This window comes from Lithobates pipiens, unplaced genomic scaffold, assembly GCF_037356315.1.
Source record: "Lithobates pipiens isolate NorthernLeopardFrog02 unplaced genomic scaffold, aLitPip1_a1.2 Scaffold_18, whole genome shotgun sequence".
Classification (NCBI taxonomy): Eukaryota; Metazoa; Chordata; class Amphibia; order Anura; family Ranidae; genus Lithobates; species Lithobates pipiens.
The window spans coordinates 532,478,269-532,497,219 of NW_027507758.1; the positions used below are offsets into that span (position 1 = coordinate 532,478,269).

The 18,951-nt window shown below is 41.4% G+C and overlaps 1 protein-coding gene across 2 annotated transcripts in view; it reads right to left on the bottom strand.

Annotated features, from left to right (window-relative positions):
- The window catches only part of NBAS (NBAS subunit of NRZ tethering complex), a 1,050,553-nt gene that overhangs the window by 718,867 nt on the left and 312,735 nt on the right, over window positions 1-18,951 (bottom strand). For both annotated transcript variants that reach the window (XM_077488811.1, XM_077488809.1), the window contains exon 28: window positions 1,266-1,388. In XM_077488811.1, coding sequence (XP_077344937.1) covers window positions 1,266-1,388 — 123 coding nt within the window. The remainder of the gene's footprint in view (window positions 1-1,265; window positions 1,389-18,951) is intronic.

Below are 18,951 nucleotides of genomic sequence, written 5' to 3' on the forward strand. Positions count from 1 at the left end.
CAGTTGATTGATAATAAATGGCTTCAGCCAAACACTAACCATGAGTGAATCATTCATATTCTCTGAAAAATGGCCAAGAAATCTAAATTCTGCCAGGGTATGTAAATTTATGAGCACAATTGTAAGTGTATCCATAGACAAAACTTGTTTTTCTGACTGATAACTGCACACCAATGTTACATGAAACACAGATGTACATTTGTACACGTTTCTAGTTGCAAAAACTCCTGTGCCCAAGCAAATGTTCCAAATAAATCTGCTGAAAATAAATGTATTAGCCCATCTTTTGTCAGCTTTATATCCATTTCATACAGGCAGTCAAGTGAGCATGTTGAAAAAGCCTTTTTATCCTTTTCATCATTTCTCAAAGGGGCGACCACCCTTGTTTAAGTCCTCAGATCTTCCCAGAGTCTACTGTCTAGTTAACAGATAAATGGAATGGATAACCCGTTTCCAATTCTTGTGATAAAGCCCGGGTCAAAGTCAAAAGGTCTGGGTCGCATCCCGCAGATATAAATGAAATGAAGGCTGGACAGGAACAGGTAATTACTATCATCCAATCAATAGTCTAATCTACACGAATGATATCTACTAAACGCAGAGCAAATCCTCCAAGGTTGGCAAAAGACAAATGGCATTGCACACATTTAATCACAAAAGTGCAAGTGAGATAATAAATAATGAAGCTGATTCTAAAGACTGGATAAGCTACAACAGCACAGTCCATTCTGTAAAGGTTTTCCGAAAATGGTAATACACATTTTATGGTAAAAAGCAAAATAATAAAATTACCAAACAAATGGGATATTCTGGATGGCATACTGTACATATTTTTTTAGATAATAAATTTAAAGAGCAATATCATCCTGAACATGGTCTATGTTTTTGTTGCTCTATAGATGGATTGTCGTCTTTTTTTTGTTTTTTTCGGAGCCTGCACTACATGGTCAAACCTATGTTCAACTCCACTGGAAATCAACTTTCTCTGGTCTGATTATAGCAAACTATTAAAAGATTCTCACTTCTGGTTGATGGGGCATGGCATTTTACAGCACTGAATTAAAAACATAAAAAAATAAGTCGTATTCATTGTACTGAACAAGGAATGTTAAGTTCAGTACCAGCCAAAACATGTTCCAGATCAGTAATATCAAAGGCATTGAAGGCAAAGACAGCTGGGAAACAAACATTTTCAAGAAGGAAGTCCAGGTTTCCACATCAAGCAGAAAAATAAGACTTAATTAACTGAAACAGAAGACACTTACTTTCGACCAGTATGGCGGGTAAGACGCACAATTAGCTTGTGAGATTCTTCCACACTTGACTGTGTCTCTTTCACAAATGATATGGGTTTCTGAAGTCCATGCTTCTCCAAGATCTCCGACACACTGAAAATACATGAAGAAATGGAACTATGATAAGATGGTACAACTGTGTTTATTCGGTAAAAAAAAAATATTGAGTTTAACAAAAGGCAAAGCTTTTATTTATTTTTCCAGATAGAGTGGAACGGGATTAGAACACCTGTCAGGCTTTCATTGCTGTCCTGTTAGTCTTCTTTCACATGGGTGGACCTATCGGGTTCACCTGTCAGTTTTTTAGGCGGGCCCGATCGAACCATTCAGTGCCCTTTATGGAGTGGCAGGTGTAAATGGACATGTGTCCGTTTACACTTGCCAACATCCGATCTGATCCTATCCGCTAAAAACAGACGGATGGGGGATTCGTTCCTCAACCATCAGGCGGATTGGATAGTCAGATGTAAACAAACAGTCGGTCTGTTTACATCTGACCACTATAGAGGAAAGCAGGCTGCGTCCATGTCCACTCTGTATAAGCGGAGCAGGGACACAGACCTGTCATACGCCTGCTCAGCGGGGATGAGCGGACAGATCTCCCGCTGAGCAGAGAGATCTGCTGGCAGAATCCAACCTTGTGAAAGAGCCTCTCTATCTGTCATGATTACCTGTATCACTGTAAACATCCCAAAATTCAGAGCAGTAATAGAGGGGAAATCTTCTGATGGAAACACTAGGTCTGGTGACAACCAGGGATTCCCTCACTGGGGGGGGTTTCCTCTCCCTTTCAGATTTGGTTATGGGACAGGAAATAAAGGGAAGACTCACCAATGACACATAGATGCTTAAAAACAATGACAGGGGTTATAACCCTCCTATTCTCTATCCAAAATGAAACAAAAAGTTTCCCTTTAGTTCTACCATAAAGCGTATTCATTTTGTTAACTGTAGAAAAGGCAGTACACCACAGTAACCAATCTAAAAAACTGTCTCTTGACTGGTCTAGTAAGTAAGGTGAATTCTGATTGGCTGCTGTAAGCAAAGAACCAGAAGTGCTTTGTTGCTGTGACTTACACTATTTAAAGCTGTATTCCAGGCACAATTGTTTTAAATTATTAAATAACTGAATAGCCCCAAATGATCCAAATTGCTTTTAATTACCTTGTACACATAGCAGTATTATCATCACTATGCTGTACACAGTGAGGAGAGCATAACTGTGGGTGGGACCCACCAGCCACATGTGACCGCACGAGCAACAAAGGTATTTAAGCTGCTATTTATGCTTAATTATATGCGGCAGTGATGGGAAATTTTAATAGTTTGGGGGCAATTATATTTTAAATGCTTTACTAAAATTGTATGATGCTAAAATTATAAATCAGTGAATGTGGACTATAACCAAGCAATGACTGCAGATAGATCAATCAAACTCATTTATAAACACACATACATTTACAGTGCACACAATTTTATGTATTTAACAAATAATTTACAAAGTACTCCAAGTTCTGTAAATAAAAAACGTAAAAAAACAAATAAAAAAAAAAACCAGAGGGACCATCGAGTCCATGTGCAATGAAGTCTAAAGTGTCAACGGTTGGCTCAGAAGTCCATGCAAAAGATTAATATTCAAATCACAGAAGCCGACTGCAGTTTGCGAATGAAAACGCCAAACGTTTGGAGTCTGGGGCACGCTGAAAGTTTCCAGAAAGCATATCCAAGCATACAAAGTGTAAACTAAAATATTAGGGTTGATTTACTAAAGGTTCATGTTCATTCTGCAAAGTATTTTTTTTTTTTTTATTATTATTATTATTTTGCAAAGGCAATTTTCACATAGCACAGCGAATATGGTGAAAAAAGTTAAAAAGATAAACTCAGCACCACTATACTCACTAAGCTATGTGAAAACATTCTTTGCAAAGTGAACATGCCCTACACCTTAAGTAAATAAGCCTCTTTGTATATTTTTTAAATTACACCAGATTCACCTAAATGAGCAGAAAGTAATAAGAAATCTATTAATGCTGTCCATAAAACACTGCAATTGTGTTAAAATCAGAATTAATGAGGAGTGGATGGACTGATACACTACCCCGTTTTATATCTCTAGACATTATTTCTTTTTGACTGGTGAGAAGTACTCAAACTTTAGTAACTCAGACTCAAGTTTACTTTACAACTTTGGTAAATGAATCTCTAAGTTAACATGGAATGCCAGTAATCAGTCGGTAAAAGCCACGTCAAGCACTGCCTGAAGGCTGCTAAACAAATTATGAGCCCAAAAAGCCAATATAATTGTATTTATATGTCATCTCTGCCCACATCAGATACAATAAAAATAAAAAAAGATAGAACTTTTAACCAGGAAATCTCATCTTTCTGATGTTTACAAATTTATTAAATCAGCCTAGGCAGAAGCCAATTTTGTATCATTATTTACACTTGAAATGCAGTTCTGGCAATAAAACATGTTGAAATCAGTCTCCAACCCAGAAGAGTTTACAGCAGAGCTGGTAAAATCAATTTAGCACAAATTGGGCATATCAAAGCATACACACAGCAGGAAAATCATGATTCGCCATTTCACAGAATATGCACGTGCCAGCCTGTGCAATGTGTGGCGGATTGTGCAGATCAATAAATACAGCAAATCAATGTTTTATAAAAAAATAATAATAATAATAGAATAAAACTATGAATACAAAATTCAGCTAGAACGCATCAGATTTGCTTGGTTAACAACTTAAGACATGGCAGGCCCATCTAACTCCAGTTTGCCTGGTGACAGAGAGAAAAGTAACATCAAGGTCACGAGGAACAAGTACCACTATCTGAATCTCCAGCAATTCTCTTATCATCATTGTTATTCCAGCTGGGGATTTCACCGCTAAGCTCATCTATCTCCGACTTGTAACTAGATAATGAAGCTGTAGATTTAATAAAGTGACCTAATTTCCACCAGCTGCACTTTCCATATGGAAACCAGCTCACAAAACACACTACACGTAAAAAATAAATAAAAAAAAACTACAAACGACACGCTAAATCAAAACACAAAGTGGGCCTGGCACCTCTGGGTAACAGGTGGTGCCCCCCCCCCCCCCCCATGGGCTCCTCTGACTTGCTTAGTTATAACAGATGGTATTCGCTGATGCCAGCTGAGAAGAAAGGGTTGTCCACTTTCCTAGACGGGTGAAGACTTCTTTCTGCTGGCGGCCATCCTCTACATATAGATCCAGCAGAACACTATGAGATCTCTGCCCTTGAAGGGATATCCATGATACCCCACCATAACAATTCAACTAGACTTCCACACTACTGAAAATAACTTTTTTGTCACTTGTGTGAGTGTTGTAACAAACAAAATAGCCCTTTCCTGCATTAATTGGACTGTCATTGGGAATTGCAATTTGAAACAGTTTCAATTAAATTACCTGTAAAAGCAAAACTGCATATTAAAAAATGAATAGCCTATCAATCAATACAAGTTACCAAAAAAATCAGCTTTTGCTGCAATATTCGCCCTTGATCTAAAGCGGTTTCTGCAGTACTTCTTTTTTGCAACTAGATGTCCTCAGTCTTCTATATAAAATGATGACCCGTTTCAGTGAACCCACTTCCTCTAAACCCAGGATGTCACAGACCCACCCCCAGCTGTAACTGGACAGTGAACGAGAACCCGCAGAGTAATGAGCCCATCTATCTGTGCTCTGCTTTCTCCTCCTAGCAGCTTTCCCCTCCTAGCAGTTTTTTCCCACTCCCTCTCTGAGCTTCACAGGGACTGCAAGTGTCTGATACCAATCAAAACCAGGTACGTACATTGCTTACATTTGAAACAATACGTTTCATTATGTATTAACCGCTTAGGGGCCGTCCCATCTACATATACTGTGGCAGGGCTGCCCTTAAGTGCAAAATCACGTACCTGTACGCAACTTCTCTTCTCGGCTCTAGGGTGCAAGCCGCCGGAGCCCCGGTCCTGCTGTGATTGGACAAAGGAGGAACCAATCAGCGGCGGCAGCCGCCGGGCCACCTGCGATCGTTCGCAGGAGAGACAGAGCGGTGGTCTGCCTATGTAAGGAAAATGAAGAACTTGTGTTTCTGCTAGGCAGAAACACGGATTCTCTGTTTTCCTCCAATCACAGCATTCTCCCCACAGTTGGAAAGCACTCTCTAGGAGCACAGTTAACCCTCTTCCCTGCTGGTGTCATTTATACAGTGACGGTGCATTTTTTTTAGCACTGATCATTGTTTTGGTGTCACTGGTCCCCAAAAAGTGTCACTTAGTGTCAGATTTGTCTGCCACAATGTCACAGTCCCACTAAAAATTGCTGATCATCTCCATTACTAGTAAAAACAATAAAAAATGATTAAAAGTCCATAAATCTATCCCAGTTTGCAGACGCTATAACTTTTGCGCAAACCAATCAATATACACTTATTAGGATTTTTCTTTACCAAAAACATGTAGCAGAATACATACTGGCCTAAACTGATGAAGAAATTAGATATTTTTATTGGATATGTTTTAAAGCAGAAAGTACAATTTTTTTATTTTTTTAATTGACGGTCTTTTTTTTTGCTTATAGCGCAACAGATAAAAACTGCAGAAGTAATCAAATACCACCAAACGAAAACGCTATTCATGGGGAAAAAAGGACATACATTTTATTTGGGTACAGCGTCACACGACCGTGCAATTGTCAGTTAAAGCGACACAATGCAGTATCGCAAAAGATGGCCTGGTCGGGGTAAAACCTTTCCGAAGCTGAATCTCTGCCTAAAATTCACTTTAAAATGTGGTAATGAGGCTCTACCATAAAAAGAACATCCAGAAGAGATTTAAAGGGTAACGCTACTTTCGTGGGGGAAAAAAAAAGCAACTAAAGAAAAAATAATATAACGTATACAATTGCAACACAAGTTATATTGTAATTGAATGTCAATAAAAATTACTTTTCCTATTCAAATAGGCAACTGAGCAATGTAATTTTCTGTAAAATGCAATGCAATATGGCTACCTGAAAGTGTTCTCTACACAGAATGTGTACAGAACGCACCCCCCAGAAACATCATTTCTTGTTTGTGTGATTGGCTCACCAATTTTCCCAGAAGTTTGCCCTAAGATACAAGACAGATTTCAGGCATCCCCTGCAACAAAAATGTCATTTTTGGTGAGATATCCCCAATAGGAAAAGAAGTCTAAAGGGATGCAGGCCCAGCAGCTCTCCTAATTGGTGCTCTGCAGGTGCACAGCTGATTGATAATTATGAAACCACTCACATTAGACTCTCTTTCCCACATGGATACAGACAAACACACAGGGATTTCTTCAGAATAACAAAAGGTAGGAATCTGTAACAGTTTGTTAAAATCATTGCAAGGTGCATAGATCACCCAGGGGAGAATGTTTTTTTTTTTTTTATCAACAAAAGTTATGCTTTAAAGTAAAAGCGGATGACATGAATGTGTTAATGTTATAGCTAATGTACATGGGCCTTTGAGATGTGATTTGATGCATTTCAGCATGTTCAATCAAAGATGAATTCCAGGTATAGACATCTCATACATGGTTATACAGTATTGGACCAATGTAACTATGTATTTTACATACCTGTGGGTTACCTTTAGAACAGCCTCTCTCAACCTTTCAATGCAAAGCAGCCCTTGAAATAACGTTCTTGTCTCAGGGAATCCCTGCTAAACATTACTATTTCTACATCTCATGATACATTAGTGTGATAGTCAGTGGGAAGAATGTTCCTTACACTTGTTTGTGGACATTGGGAAGAATTACCCTCTTACAGTGATCTAAAAAGATCAATGGTGTCAGCGGGACTTATCTCAGAGTCTGAATTTGCTAATTGCTTAAGGAACAACTAGCAACCTCTAGAGCAGGGGTCTCAAACTGGCGGCCCTACAGCTGTTACGAAACTACAAGTCCCATTATGCCTCTGCCTGTGGGAGTTATGCTTGTAACTGTCAGACTTGCAATGCCTCATTGGACTTGTATTTTCACAAAAGCTGGAGGGCCGACAGTTTGAGACCCCTGCTCTAGAGGAACCCTAGTTGAAAAACACTGCTCTAGAAGCTGGAAATCACAAGTAGAAACCACTACTACAGTGATCTCCACCTTGCTTCTGGATCCTGTGCTGGACGACTGGGCCTGCTGCATTCTGAACATAGGGGGCGGCCACTTGGCATGAGCACCATTTAGAGAATGCTTTGCAATTTCTCAATAATTGGATGAAGTGGGGAGGTGGACTGGTAACATCACATTGAAAAATTAGAATAAGCTTTTTCAGTACAGGAAAGGAGCCCGTATAACTGTGCAAGACTGTAAGTAAGGTTGGACTTTAGCTTTAAGTGTCTGTATAAACTAGCCCTTAGATAAGAATAAGTCTGCTTTAAAGCTGCACAAATCAGAGTTTAGGCCCCACCCCAGGTTGGGCACAAAGCCCTAGAGACTCCTTGCTGCTTCCAACTACCCTGTTTTTTTTATTGTATTCATATCTATTTTTCTAACTGTTTTCTTCTTGGTCATGTGATGTAAAAGGGCCCCTTCCTCCATTCCTTCCCTCCAGCAGTAGGCAAGCTTTGCTTCCGTACTGAATGGCACCCATGTACTGACATTTACTTTAATATATGAATGTATATAAATAAATAAAAGTGCAACTAAATGCAGCTGCAGACATTATATTGGTATCACATTTTTCAGCTTGCAACCAGCTTTTAGTTAAAAGTTATAGCTGACCGATCACTTTAAAGGAATCAGAAGGGAGCCCTAAGCCACTGCAAGTGGTCAGGTGAGCTGCCCACCAAGGAGAAGAAGGAACATCCATTCCTCTGCCTCCTCTGTGACAAACAAAGCCTGAAGCAAGGAGGATGTCATCACTTCCAGTTTCAGTTCAATTACCAGCCAGTGAAGCAGCCAATCAAACCAATCTCCGTTCTATCAGCTGCTTTGGAGGGCAGATCTCACCATAAAGAGGACCTGTCATTGCCCCAGCTATCACAAGGTATGTTGTTCAATATCTGGTTTGATGGATGTACAGTGGGGATAGAAAAGAATCATCCCCCTTTAAAATAATCACATTTTGTAGCTTTGCAACCTGAGATGATGACAGACCCAGTTTATGTTTTATCCAGCTGTATTAAAACATCTAAGTGAAAGCTCTAACACCACCATGTCAGAAAAAAAAAAAAAAAAGATCAGCCCCTTCTGTCTGTATTTTGTTGAACCACATTTTGCTTTAATTCCAGCTTTTAGTCTCTTGGGATGTTTCTACTAACTTTGCACATCTAGACTTTGCAATATTTGCTCACTCTTCTTTGCAGAACTGCTCAAGTTCAGTTCAATTTGATGGTGACTGTTTGTGGACTGCTAAAGTCTCCAAACTGGATGAAAGAGCCAGGAAGAAAATGGTCCGGGAAGCTACCAAGAGGCCTACAGCAACTCTGAAGCAGTTGCAGAAATTTATGGAAAAGAATGGTCATTGTGTGCATGTGAGAATACCACAAATTCTCCACAAATGTGGCTTGCATGGGAGGGTGACAGGAAATCATCCACTCCTAAACAAAGGCCACATCTATTCACGACTGAGCTTTGTCATAACACACATTGAAGATTCTGGAGTCACATGAAAAAATGTCTTCTGGTCAGATGAGACTAAAATTGAATTATTTGGCCTCAACATAGTTACATAGTAGGTAAGGTTGGAAAAAAGATCCAAGTCCAACCTATGTGTGTGATTGTATGTCAGTATTACATTGTATAACCCTGTATGTTGTGGTGTTTCAGGTGCTTAGCTAATAGTTTTTTGAAACCATAGATTCTCTGCTGAAACCACCGCTTGTGGAAGGGAATTCCACATCCTTGCCACTTTTACAGTAATGAACCCTCTACGCAGTTTAAGGTTAAACTTCTTTTCTTGCAATTTTAATGAGTGGCCATGTGTCTTATTAACCACTTCAGCCCCAGAAGATGTGGCTGCTCAATGACCAAGCCATTTTTTTTTTGCGATTCGGCACTGCGTCGCTTTAACTGACAATTGCATGGTAGTGTGACGCTGTACCCAAACAAAATTGACATCCTTTTTTTTCCCACAAATAGAGCTTTCTTTTGGTGGTATTTAATAATCTCTGAGGTTTTAATTTTTTGTGCTATTAACAAAAAGAGTGACAATTAAAAAAAAAAAAACACAATATTTTGTACTTTTTTCTAGAATACATATCCTCATTTTTTCCCCCCCTCAGTTTAGGCCAATATGCATTCTTCTACATATTTTTGGTGATAAAAATCATAATAAGCATATATAGATTGGTTTGCACAAAAGTTATAGCATATAAAAAATAGGGGATAGATTTATTGCATTTTTATTATGATTTTGTTTTTACTAGTAATGGCGGCGATCTGCGATTTTTATTGGGACTGTGACATTATGGTTGACACAATTGGACACTTTTAACACATTTTTGAAACCAAAGATAATTATACAGCGATCAGTGCTATAAAAATGCACTGATTAATGTGTAAATGTCACTGGCAGGGAAGGGGTTAACACTAGGGGCGATCAAGGGGTTAACTGTGTTCCCTGACTGTGTGTCTTAACTGTAGGGGGAGGGGAGTGACTACAGGAGATAACAGATAGAGGTCCCTAGCTATTAGGAATTCACGATCTGCCTCTCCTCACAGAACAGGGATTTGTGTACACACTCACGTCCCTGTTCTGCCTTTTGTGTCCGCGATCATGCGCGGCTGGCGGTCAACCATCGACACCCCTGCAATGCTGTGGGGCGCACGCACCTGCTATCCCGCTTAGAGTAGCCGACGTACAGCTACGACGGTTCGTGGGATCGTGCCGACCTGCCGCAGTATAAGGACGGCAGCTGGTCGGCAAGTGATTAAACTCCCTTAAGCGGGAAAAGTTTTATCCCTATTGTGGGGTCACCAGTATGGTACTTGTAAAGTGAAGTCATATCCCCTCTTAAGCGTCTCTTCTCCAGAGAAAATAAGTTCAGTGCTCGTAACCTTTCATCCTAAGATCCTCCAGTCCCTTTAGTTTTGTTGCCCTTGTCTGGCTCCATTTCCAGCACATCCTTCCTGAGGACCGGTGACCAGAACTGGACAGCATACTCCAGGTGAGACCGGACCAAAGTCTTCTAGAGTGGGAGAATTATCGCTTTATCTATTGAGTTAATCCCCCTTTTTAATACATACCAATATTTTGTTTCCTTTGTTAGCAGCAGCTTGGCATTGCATGCCATTGCTGAGCCTATCATCTACCAGGACCCAGGTCCTTTTCCATCCTGGATTCCCCCAGAGGTTGCCACCCGGTGAGTAGATTGCATTCATACTGTTGCCACCCAAATGCATTATTTTAAATTTTTCCACATTAAACCTTGTTTGCCATGTAGTTACCCACCCCATTAATTTGTTCAGATCTACTTGCAAGGTTTCTACATCCTGCAGAGAAGTCATTGCCCTGCTTAGCATCATCTGCAAATACAGAGATTAAACTGTGTAACTCATCCTCCAGGTCTTTAATGAACAAATTAAACAGGATTGGTCCCAGGACAGAACCCTGGGGGATCCCACTTTCCACCCCTGAAAATTGGGAGTACTCCCCATTTACCACTACCCTCTGAACTCGCCCTTGCAGCCAGTTTTCAATCCATGTACTCACCCTACGGTCCATGCCAATGGACCCTACTTACTACAGTAAACGTTTATGAGGAACTGTGTCAAATGCTTTTGCAAAATCCAGATACACCACGTCTACGGACATTCCTTTATATAGATGGCAGCTCACCTCTTCATAGAAGGTTAATAGATTGGTTTAACAAGAATGATTATTCATGAATCCATGCTGATTACTGCTAATGATACCATTTTCATTACTAAAATCTTGTATAGAGTGCCTTATCATCCCCTCCAAGAGCTTGCATACTATTGTTAAGCTAACTGGTCTGTAATTCCCCGGTTTGTATTTTGGCTCTTTTTTAAATATTGGTGCTACGTTGGCTTTTTTTCCAATCAGCTGGTACCATTCCAAAAGTAGACTTTCAGTAAAAATCAGGAACAATGGTCTGGCAATTACTTGACAAAGTTCCCCAAGGACCCTCAGGTGCAAGCCATCTGGTCCCGGTGACTTATTATGTTAAGTTTTTCAAGTCTATTCCTAATTCTGCCCTCTGTTAGCCATGAGGGTGCTTTCTGTGATGTGTCATGTGAAAAAACACTGCAGTTTTGGTTACTGAAGCCCCCCCTGGTTCCCTCGTGAAGACTGAGAAGAAGAATCAATTCAATACCTTCGCCATCTCAGTTGGCTTTTGAAATTCAGTGTCTTTATATTCCCCTTATGTTTCCCATTTGTGTGATTTATACTGAAGCCAATTGACCTGTGATCGCTGTTTCCTAAATTGCACGGTATTTCCACTTCTGTGATCAGGTCTGTATTGTTGGTAATCAGTAGGTCTAGTAACAATTTGTTTCTAGTTGGCGCATTTACCATCTGACCCATGAAATTGTCTTGCAAGACATTTAGGAACTGGTAGGAACTGGTGAGCCTTAGACCAATGCGAAAAATACAATACAGATCCAAATAGCACCATTCCTACAGTAAAGCATAAATATGGTAATATCCTGTTATGGCGTTGTTTCTCAGCAGCAGAGACTGGAGCACTTGTTCGGATGGAAGGAAAAATAGGTGGGAGAAAATTCCATCAAATTCTTGAAAAAGATTGAAACTTTGCTGCACTCTGCCAGAAAGTTGGGAAGAAGGTTTACCGTCCAACATGACAACATGACAATGACCCAAAGCACACAGTAGAAATAACCACACAGTGGTTGAAGGAGGAAGGTGAATGTCCTTGCATGGCTAAGAGCCCAGACTTAAACCCCATTGAAAATCTAAAGAATGACTTGAAGACTGCAGTCCACAAAAGGTTGCCATCAAATTTAACTGAACTTGACCGGTTTTGCAAAGAAGAGTGGGCAAATATTGCAACGTCCAGATGTGCAAAGTTAGTACAGACGTATTCCAACAGACTAAGGCCCCTTTCACACATAAATGTCCATTTTCACTGACTACATTTTGCGGCGGATGACAAGTACTCACTGTGGAGAGACGGACCCTGTCAGATCTCCACTATGGGGGATGGGGTGAAAATGGATCTGCCTGTCCATTTTCTTCCGATCCAATCCACCAGACGGATGGAAAATAGGGTTTCCATTCATCTGAATTTAGCAGAGCAGATCGGATGTCAGCAGACTAGTCACCGCTGACAGCCGTCGCTCCATAGAACTGTATGACACGTCTGTTCAGGTCTGCTTAAAAAAGTGACAGGCATAAATTTGAACGGTCCGCATGTGTGAAAGGGGCCTAAAGGCTGTAATTAAAGCCAAAAGTGGTTCAACAGAATACTGACACAATGGTTGATTCATTTTCCAGCTCAGAGATTCTGTTTTTTATTTTTTATTTTATTTTTTATTTCTGACATGTTGGTGTTTTATGCTTCACTTGGATGAACCAGTAAGTACGTACAGCTGGATTAAAAGAAAAAGAAAAACAGTAAATACAGCTGCATAAAACAAAACGTGTAGGTCTTCATTTCTGGCTACAAAACAACAAAATGTGATTATTTTAAAGGGGGTGATTATTTTTTAGATCCACTGTTGTAGCAATTCTCAATGAATTCTCAGGGTGCTCATCAGGATGCATTTTTACAAAAACAAATCTCCCAAAATATCAACATTTTTCAGTAAGTTTACGAGTTTTAGTTAGGCCACATTCATAGCTGTCTTTGGAATATTTAGCCCAATGGAGGCTGGACACCCCTGCTGTAAAAGATGTGTTTTTATCACATTAGCACTTCCACATTTGTGATGCAGCACAGAAAAATGGTTGGGTATGGACTGGATCAATCAGCCATGACACTACAAACAAGGTAAGGCAAATAACCAACACAGGGACTATAACTACACTAATACTGTCAGGGCTCCGTCCGTTCCGTGCGAGCGGATCGCCACTCGTGCAGCGGGTGCACGCCGTTCGCATGCGCGCGCGGTGTGCGTGCTAACGCGATTGGCGCCAGTGGCCCTTTTTAAAGGTACAGCTACAGATGTTCTGTACCATTGCTGAACCTCTGCCTGTTGACGTTTCTTCTTGCCTCTCCCCTGCTGGTTCCTGCTTGTTGTCGGTCCTGTTTATTCTCCTGCTCAGAGACCTTCCTGAACCTGCTACTGCCTCTCAAGGTCCGTGGGCTGTCCACCCAGCCGCCACAGTCAGCTTGCCAACCATCATCGGCTGCCATCTGCTGCTGAGGTTCCTGCATCTGGAGGATCTCTATCTCATCAGCATCCGCTGCTGCATCTGGCCAGACGCTCCTACCCCGCTGTGCTCTTGTCCCTCTGTCCCCACTTCAGGGGGACTTGAACCAGAGCCGTAAGAGAGGTCTCCTTCCACCAAGTCAGGCTCACTACCCAGGTACCTAACAAATACCCAGGTAAAACAACAAAAACATTTTAAAAAGTGTATGTTGTCATGCTGATTCTTTGGCTTCCACATTTTCTTAGACACTGACCAGGAACTAGGACAGATCGGGAATTATGTCTGTATTTATCAAGTATATGTTCCATGTCAATGGTTCATAAAGTGCTGAAAGCAGAGGATCACCGTGACTCCATTTTCAGAAGGAAGTCATTGATGATAGCCAATATAATTCAGTCTTGGGTGGTTTCCTTTAAGCTTAGCACATGGCTAGGGATTTAATATTCAAGTCTATTTAAGAAGAACAACTTTAGAATTTGTATTTTTATCTGCCAGGCCTGGGACAATGCTCCCGTCACACTGCTTGCTATCTTTTAATATAATAAGAAACATGAAAAATGAGTATGCCCCGGCCCCGCTGTTCAGTCTCTTATCACACATCTATTTGCATCAGGTAAAACTTTCCCCGGGCCTCGCCACTGACTTTATGAAACAGGGATATTTATGATTTGATTTGTCTCATGCCTGCCTGCCCTAGTTTATCATTAAACCAAGCGGCAGCACCCATACCAAAATACTTATTTTACAAACAACAAGCCGGCAGCCAGAATGAGCGGACTATCATACCCATTTCCTTCTAATTTATAGTTCATACATAAGTTCCAAGGCAAAACAAATTACAAGTGGTACTCTCTGACGCTTGTCTTTATGGTAAAGTGAACGCTCATTGAAATGTGTATTGATGACAGGATGTAATAACTTACACCAACAGACTGGCTGCTGTGAGCGACAGCCCTTCACATAACCAAAGGCTGGAAATCTCAGCAACACACAGTGCCGGGATGTTATGGAGTGCCCGCCTTGTAGATGGTATAAAAGGGATCTATTAATAAGTAAAGAGCACTCGGACATGCAGCAACTTAGTTATTACAGAAGTTAGAAAGTTTTCTCCTCTGCTACTAGTTTATGGATTAACCATTTCATGACTGCAAGAGGCCTTTATAAGTCCTCACCCATAATGCTTTGTGTATTGAAAAGTGCAGCAGGGAAATAGGAGTGCACCTGTGCGCATTGCTAGTCCAAAGACCCTGCTGTTTATGTATATATCCAATAAGCCATATAGGATGCGTTGCAGTTCTATAGTCCAGCTCTTTAAGCAGCATGTCTGATGCGCTTGAAAGTCTTTTTCTATTCTAGTACATACATTTTTACAACACAGGTTGCCAGGTCTTTCTTTAAAGTGATATTAAAGAAGTCCAGCCAGAGCTTGATTGGCTGGACTTCTCCTCTGGGTCACAGGAGTGCAATTCGTTTTGCATTCCTGTGACCCGTTTTCAGTAGAGAGTGGTCTTAAGTCAGCTCTCTTCTGACGTCACCAAGATCGGTCCAGGCACTGCGTTATCCCGACTTCAGAAGTCTGGATCCACCAGGTGCCTGGACTGATAGGCGTCTCAGCCTCTCAGCGAGACGTTGAAAGGCTGAGACGGCCGTTAGTCGCTCTTTCACAGCTCAGCGCTCCAGTGAGCATGGAGGAGCAGAGCAGGAGAGCTGCTGATTGACAGGCAGCAGCTCTCTGCTCGGGGAGGTGAGAAAACCGAGCCATCGGCAATGTTCAGTGGCTCGGTTCTCAGTGAAGAGGCGGCCGGGGACCGATGCTGCATCCACCTAGGTAAGTATGATTATGGGATTAAAAAAAATCCCATACTTCTCTTTTAAAGAGATTTTTTTTTAATAAAAAATAACAAACATGTTATACTTGCCTGTTCTGTTCAGCAGTTTTACACAGAACAGCCCAAGTCCTCTTCTAGAGTCCCCTGCCAGCGCTCCTAGCCCCACCCTCCTGCCCCCAGAGCAAGCATTTCGCTATGGGGGCACCCAAGCAGGCTTAATCCTCAGCTGCTGCTCTTGTGCACATCACTGGATCAATGCATAAAATGCATGAAGGAAAAAAAAAAAAAACATGTGCCTTTAGAACCACTTTAACCCTCCCCAATTGTTTGGGCTTGGGACCAGCATGGAGCATGCAATAGCATTGTGCATAGCTTATTTCTACACGTATACAAGGGCCAATTTAAAGAGGTAATAAACACTGTTTATAATACAATTTTCCTGAAGGTACAAGGAATATCTCCTAAAAGTGCACCATTTAGGAGCTATTGACTATTTCTGCAGCTGGTGACGTCACTTGCATATGCACTCAAATAGCCGGACGCGGCAATTCTGGAAGAAAGACTGTGAAGAGGGAAGCCCTGTCAGTGGTGACAGCTTGCCACTGGATGGCTTTATTTTAGGTAAGTCTTTCATAATGTGCTGTTATACGATGAAAACTATCACAATATGCCCTTTACTTTGCAAAGGGTACTTTTTTTTTTTCTCCCCAGACTTCACTACTGCTTTAACCACTTAAGGACCGCCGCATGTAAATATACGTTGGCAGAATGGCACGGACAGGTACAATCACGTACCCGTAGTGCCTGCCTTCCAGCGGGTGGGGGGGTCCGATCGGACCCCCTCCAGCTGGCTGTGGTGGTCTGTTTCACTTCAGGGGCGATCCGGGATGAGGAGATTGTCGTTGGTTTCTGGCCATCCCCTCTCGATCTCTCCTGGAGAATGAGAAGCTTCCCTTGCCTGTGTAGTGTAGACACAGGCAGGAGGAAGTGATGTCACTCTCTCGAAGGCGGTTTTTTTGACCGGACGGCGAGGAGAGAAGACATAGTAAGTGCACCAACACTACACTGACATGTAGGTACACATAGGCACACTGTCACCCCCTGATCACCCCTCCCCCCCCTCCCAGTCACAGTGTCACTGATTGCAGTGATCATTTACTGATCACTGCATTTAGTGTCAGTTGTGACTGTAAAAAGTGTCAGGGCAGTTAGTGTTAGGTCTAGGGTAGCCCCCTACCCACCCCATAAAGGTTTTAACCCCCTGATTGCCCCTAGAGTTAACCCTTTCACTCCCTTTTGCCAGTGTCACTAAGCAAAGTTTTTCTGATTGCTGCATTAGTGTCACTGGTGCCGCTAGGTAGCTAGTTATTTTTTAGGTTCACCGCCAGGTTTTTATAGTGTTAGGTACCCACATATACTACCTAATAAAGATTTTAACCCCCTGATTTCCCCTAGAGTTAAACCTTTCACCAGTGATCACCGTATAAGTGTCATTGGTGACGCTGGATAGCCAGTTAGTTATTTAGGTTCCCTGTCAGGTTTTTATATAGCATCAGGGACCCCCATATACTACCTAATAAAGGTTTTAACCCCCTGATTGCCCCTAGTTAACCCTTTCACCAGTGATCATAGTATAAGTGTCACGGGTGACTCTTGTTAGTTAGTTTGCTTTTTATAGCATCAGGGCACCCACCATTTATTACCTAATAAAGGTTTAACCCCCTGATCCCCCAGCGGGTGATATCAATTAGGTTTTAGGGTCAGATAGGGTCTGCGTCGCCCCAGGCAGCGCTAGGTTAGTGCCAGTACCGCTAACACCCACACGCAAAGCATACACCTCCCGTAATGGTATAGTATCTGAACAGATCAATATCTGATCTGATCAGATCTATACTAGTGTCCCCAGCAGTTTAGGGTTCCAAAAAAACGCATTGTTAGCGAGATCAGCCAAGATACCTGCTGGCACCTGCGTTTTGCCCCTCCGCCCAGCCCACCCAAGTGCAGTATCGATCGATCACTGTCACTTACAAAACACTAAACACATAACTGCAGTGTTTGCAGAGTCAGGCCTGATCCCTGCGATCGCTAACAGGTTTTTTTTGGTAGCATTTTGTATTTAAATCCTGAAGGCGGTGCTTGGTTTTCGGGGTCCCGTATGCGGCTAGGCTCCCAAAAAGTCCCCCACATTTGGTATCCCCATACTCAGGAGAAGCAGCAGAATGTATTTTGGGGTGTAATTTCACTTATGCCTATAGCATGTGTGAGCAATATATCATTTAGTGACAACTTTGTGCAAAAAAAAAGTTTGTAATATTCCCGCAACTTGTGGCAAAATATAAAATATTTCATGGACTCAACATGCCTCTCAATAAATAGCTTGGGGTGTCTACTTTCCAAAATGGGGTCATTTGGGGGGGTTTGTGCTATTTTGGCATTTTATGGCCTTCGAAACCGTGATAGGTAGTGAGGAGTGAAATCAAAAATTTGCACTCTTAGAAATCATGAAGGCAGTGATTGGTCTTCGGGGTGCCGTACGCGGCTAGACTCCCAAAAAGTCCCACAAATGTGGTATCCTCATACTTAGAAGCAGCAGCAGAATATATTTTGGGGTGCAATTCCACATATAACTATGGCATGTGTGAGCAATATATCATTTAGTGACAACTTTTTGTAAACTTTTTTTTTTGTCATTATTCAATCACTTGGGACAAAAAAAAAAATATTCAATGGGCTCAACATGCCCCTCAGCAATTTCCTTGGGGTGTCTACTTTCATAAATGGGGTCATTTGGGGGGGGGGGGGGGGGTTTGTACTGCCCTGCCATTTTAGCACCTCAAGAAATGAAATAGGCAGTAATAAATTAAAAGCTGTGTAAATTCCAGAAAATGTACTCTAGTTTGTAGACGCTATAACTTTTGCACAAACCAATAAATATACGTTTATTGACATTTTTTTTTACTAAAGACATGTGGCTGAATACATTTTGGCCTAAATGTATGACTAAAATTGAGTTTATTAGATTTTTCTTATAACAAAAAGTAGAAAATATCTTTTTTTTTTTTCAAAATTTTCAGTCTTTTTCCTTTTACATCGTAAAAAATTAAAATCGCAGAGGCAATCAAATACCATCAAAAGAAAGCTCTATTTGTGGGAAGAAAAGGACGCAAATTTTGTTTGGGTACAATATTGCATGACCGCGCAATTACCAGTTAAAGCAGTGCAGTGTGAAATTGTAAAAAGACCTCTGGTCCTTAGGCTGACAATTGGTCCGGGGCTGAAGTGGTTAAACAGGAACCAATAAACCTACCAACATGTCTTTGGAAAGTGGGAGGAAACCAGAGTATCCAAAGGAAATCCACACTGGCACAAGGAGAACACATGCCAACTCCATGCAGATAAATAGCATCCTGGCCATGACTCAAACCAAGAACCCCAGCGCTGTAATCATAAGTGCTAGCCACTAAACAACTGTACTAGCCCACAGAG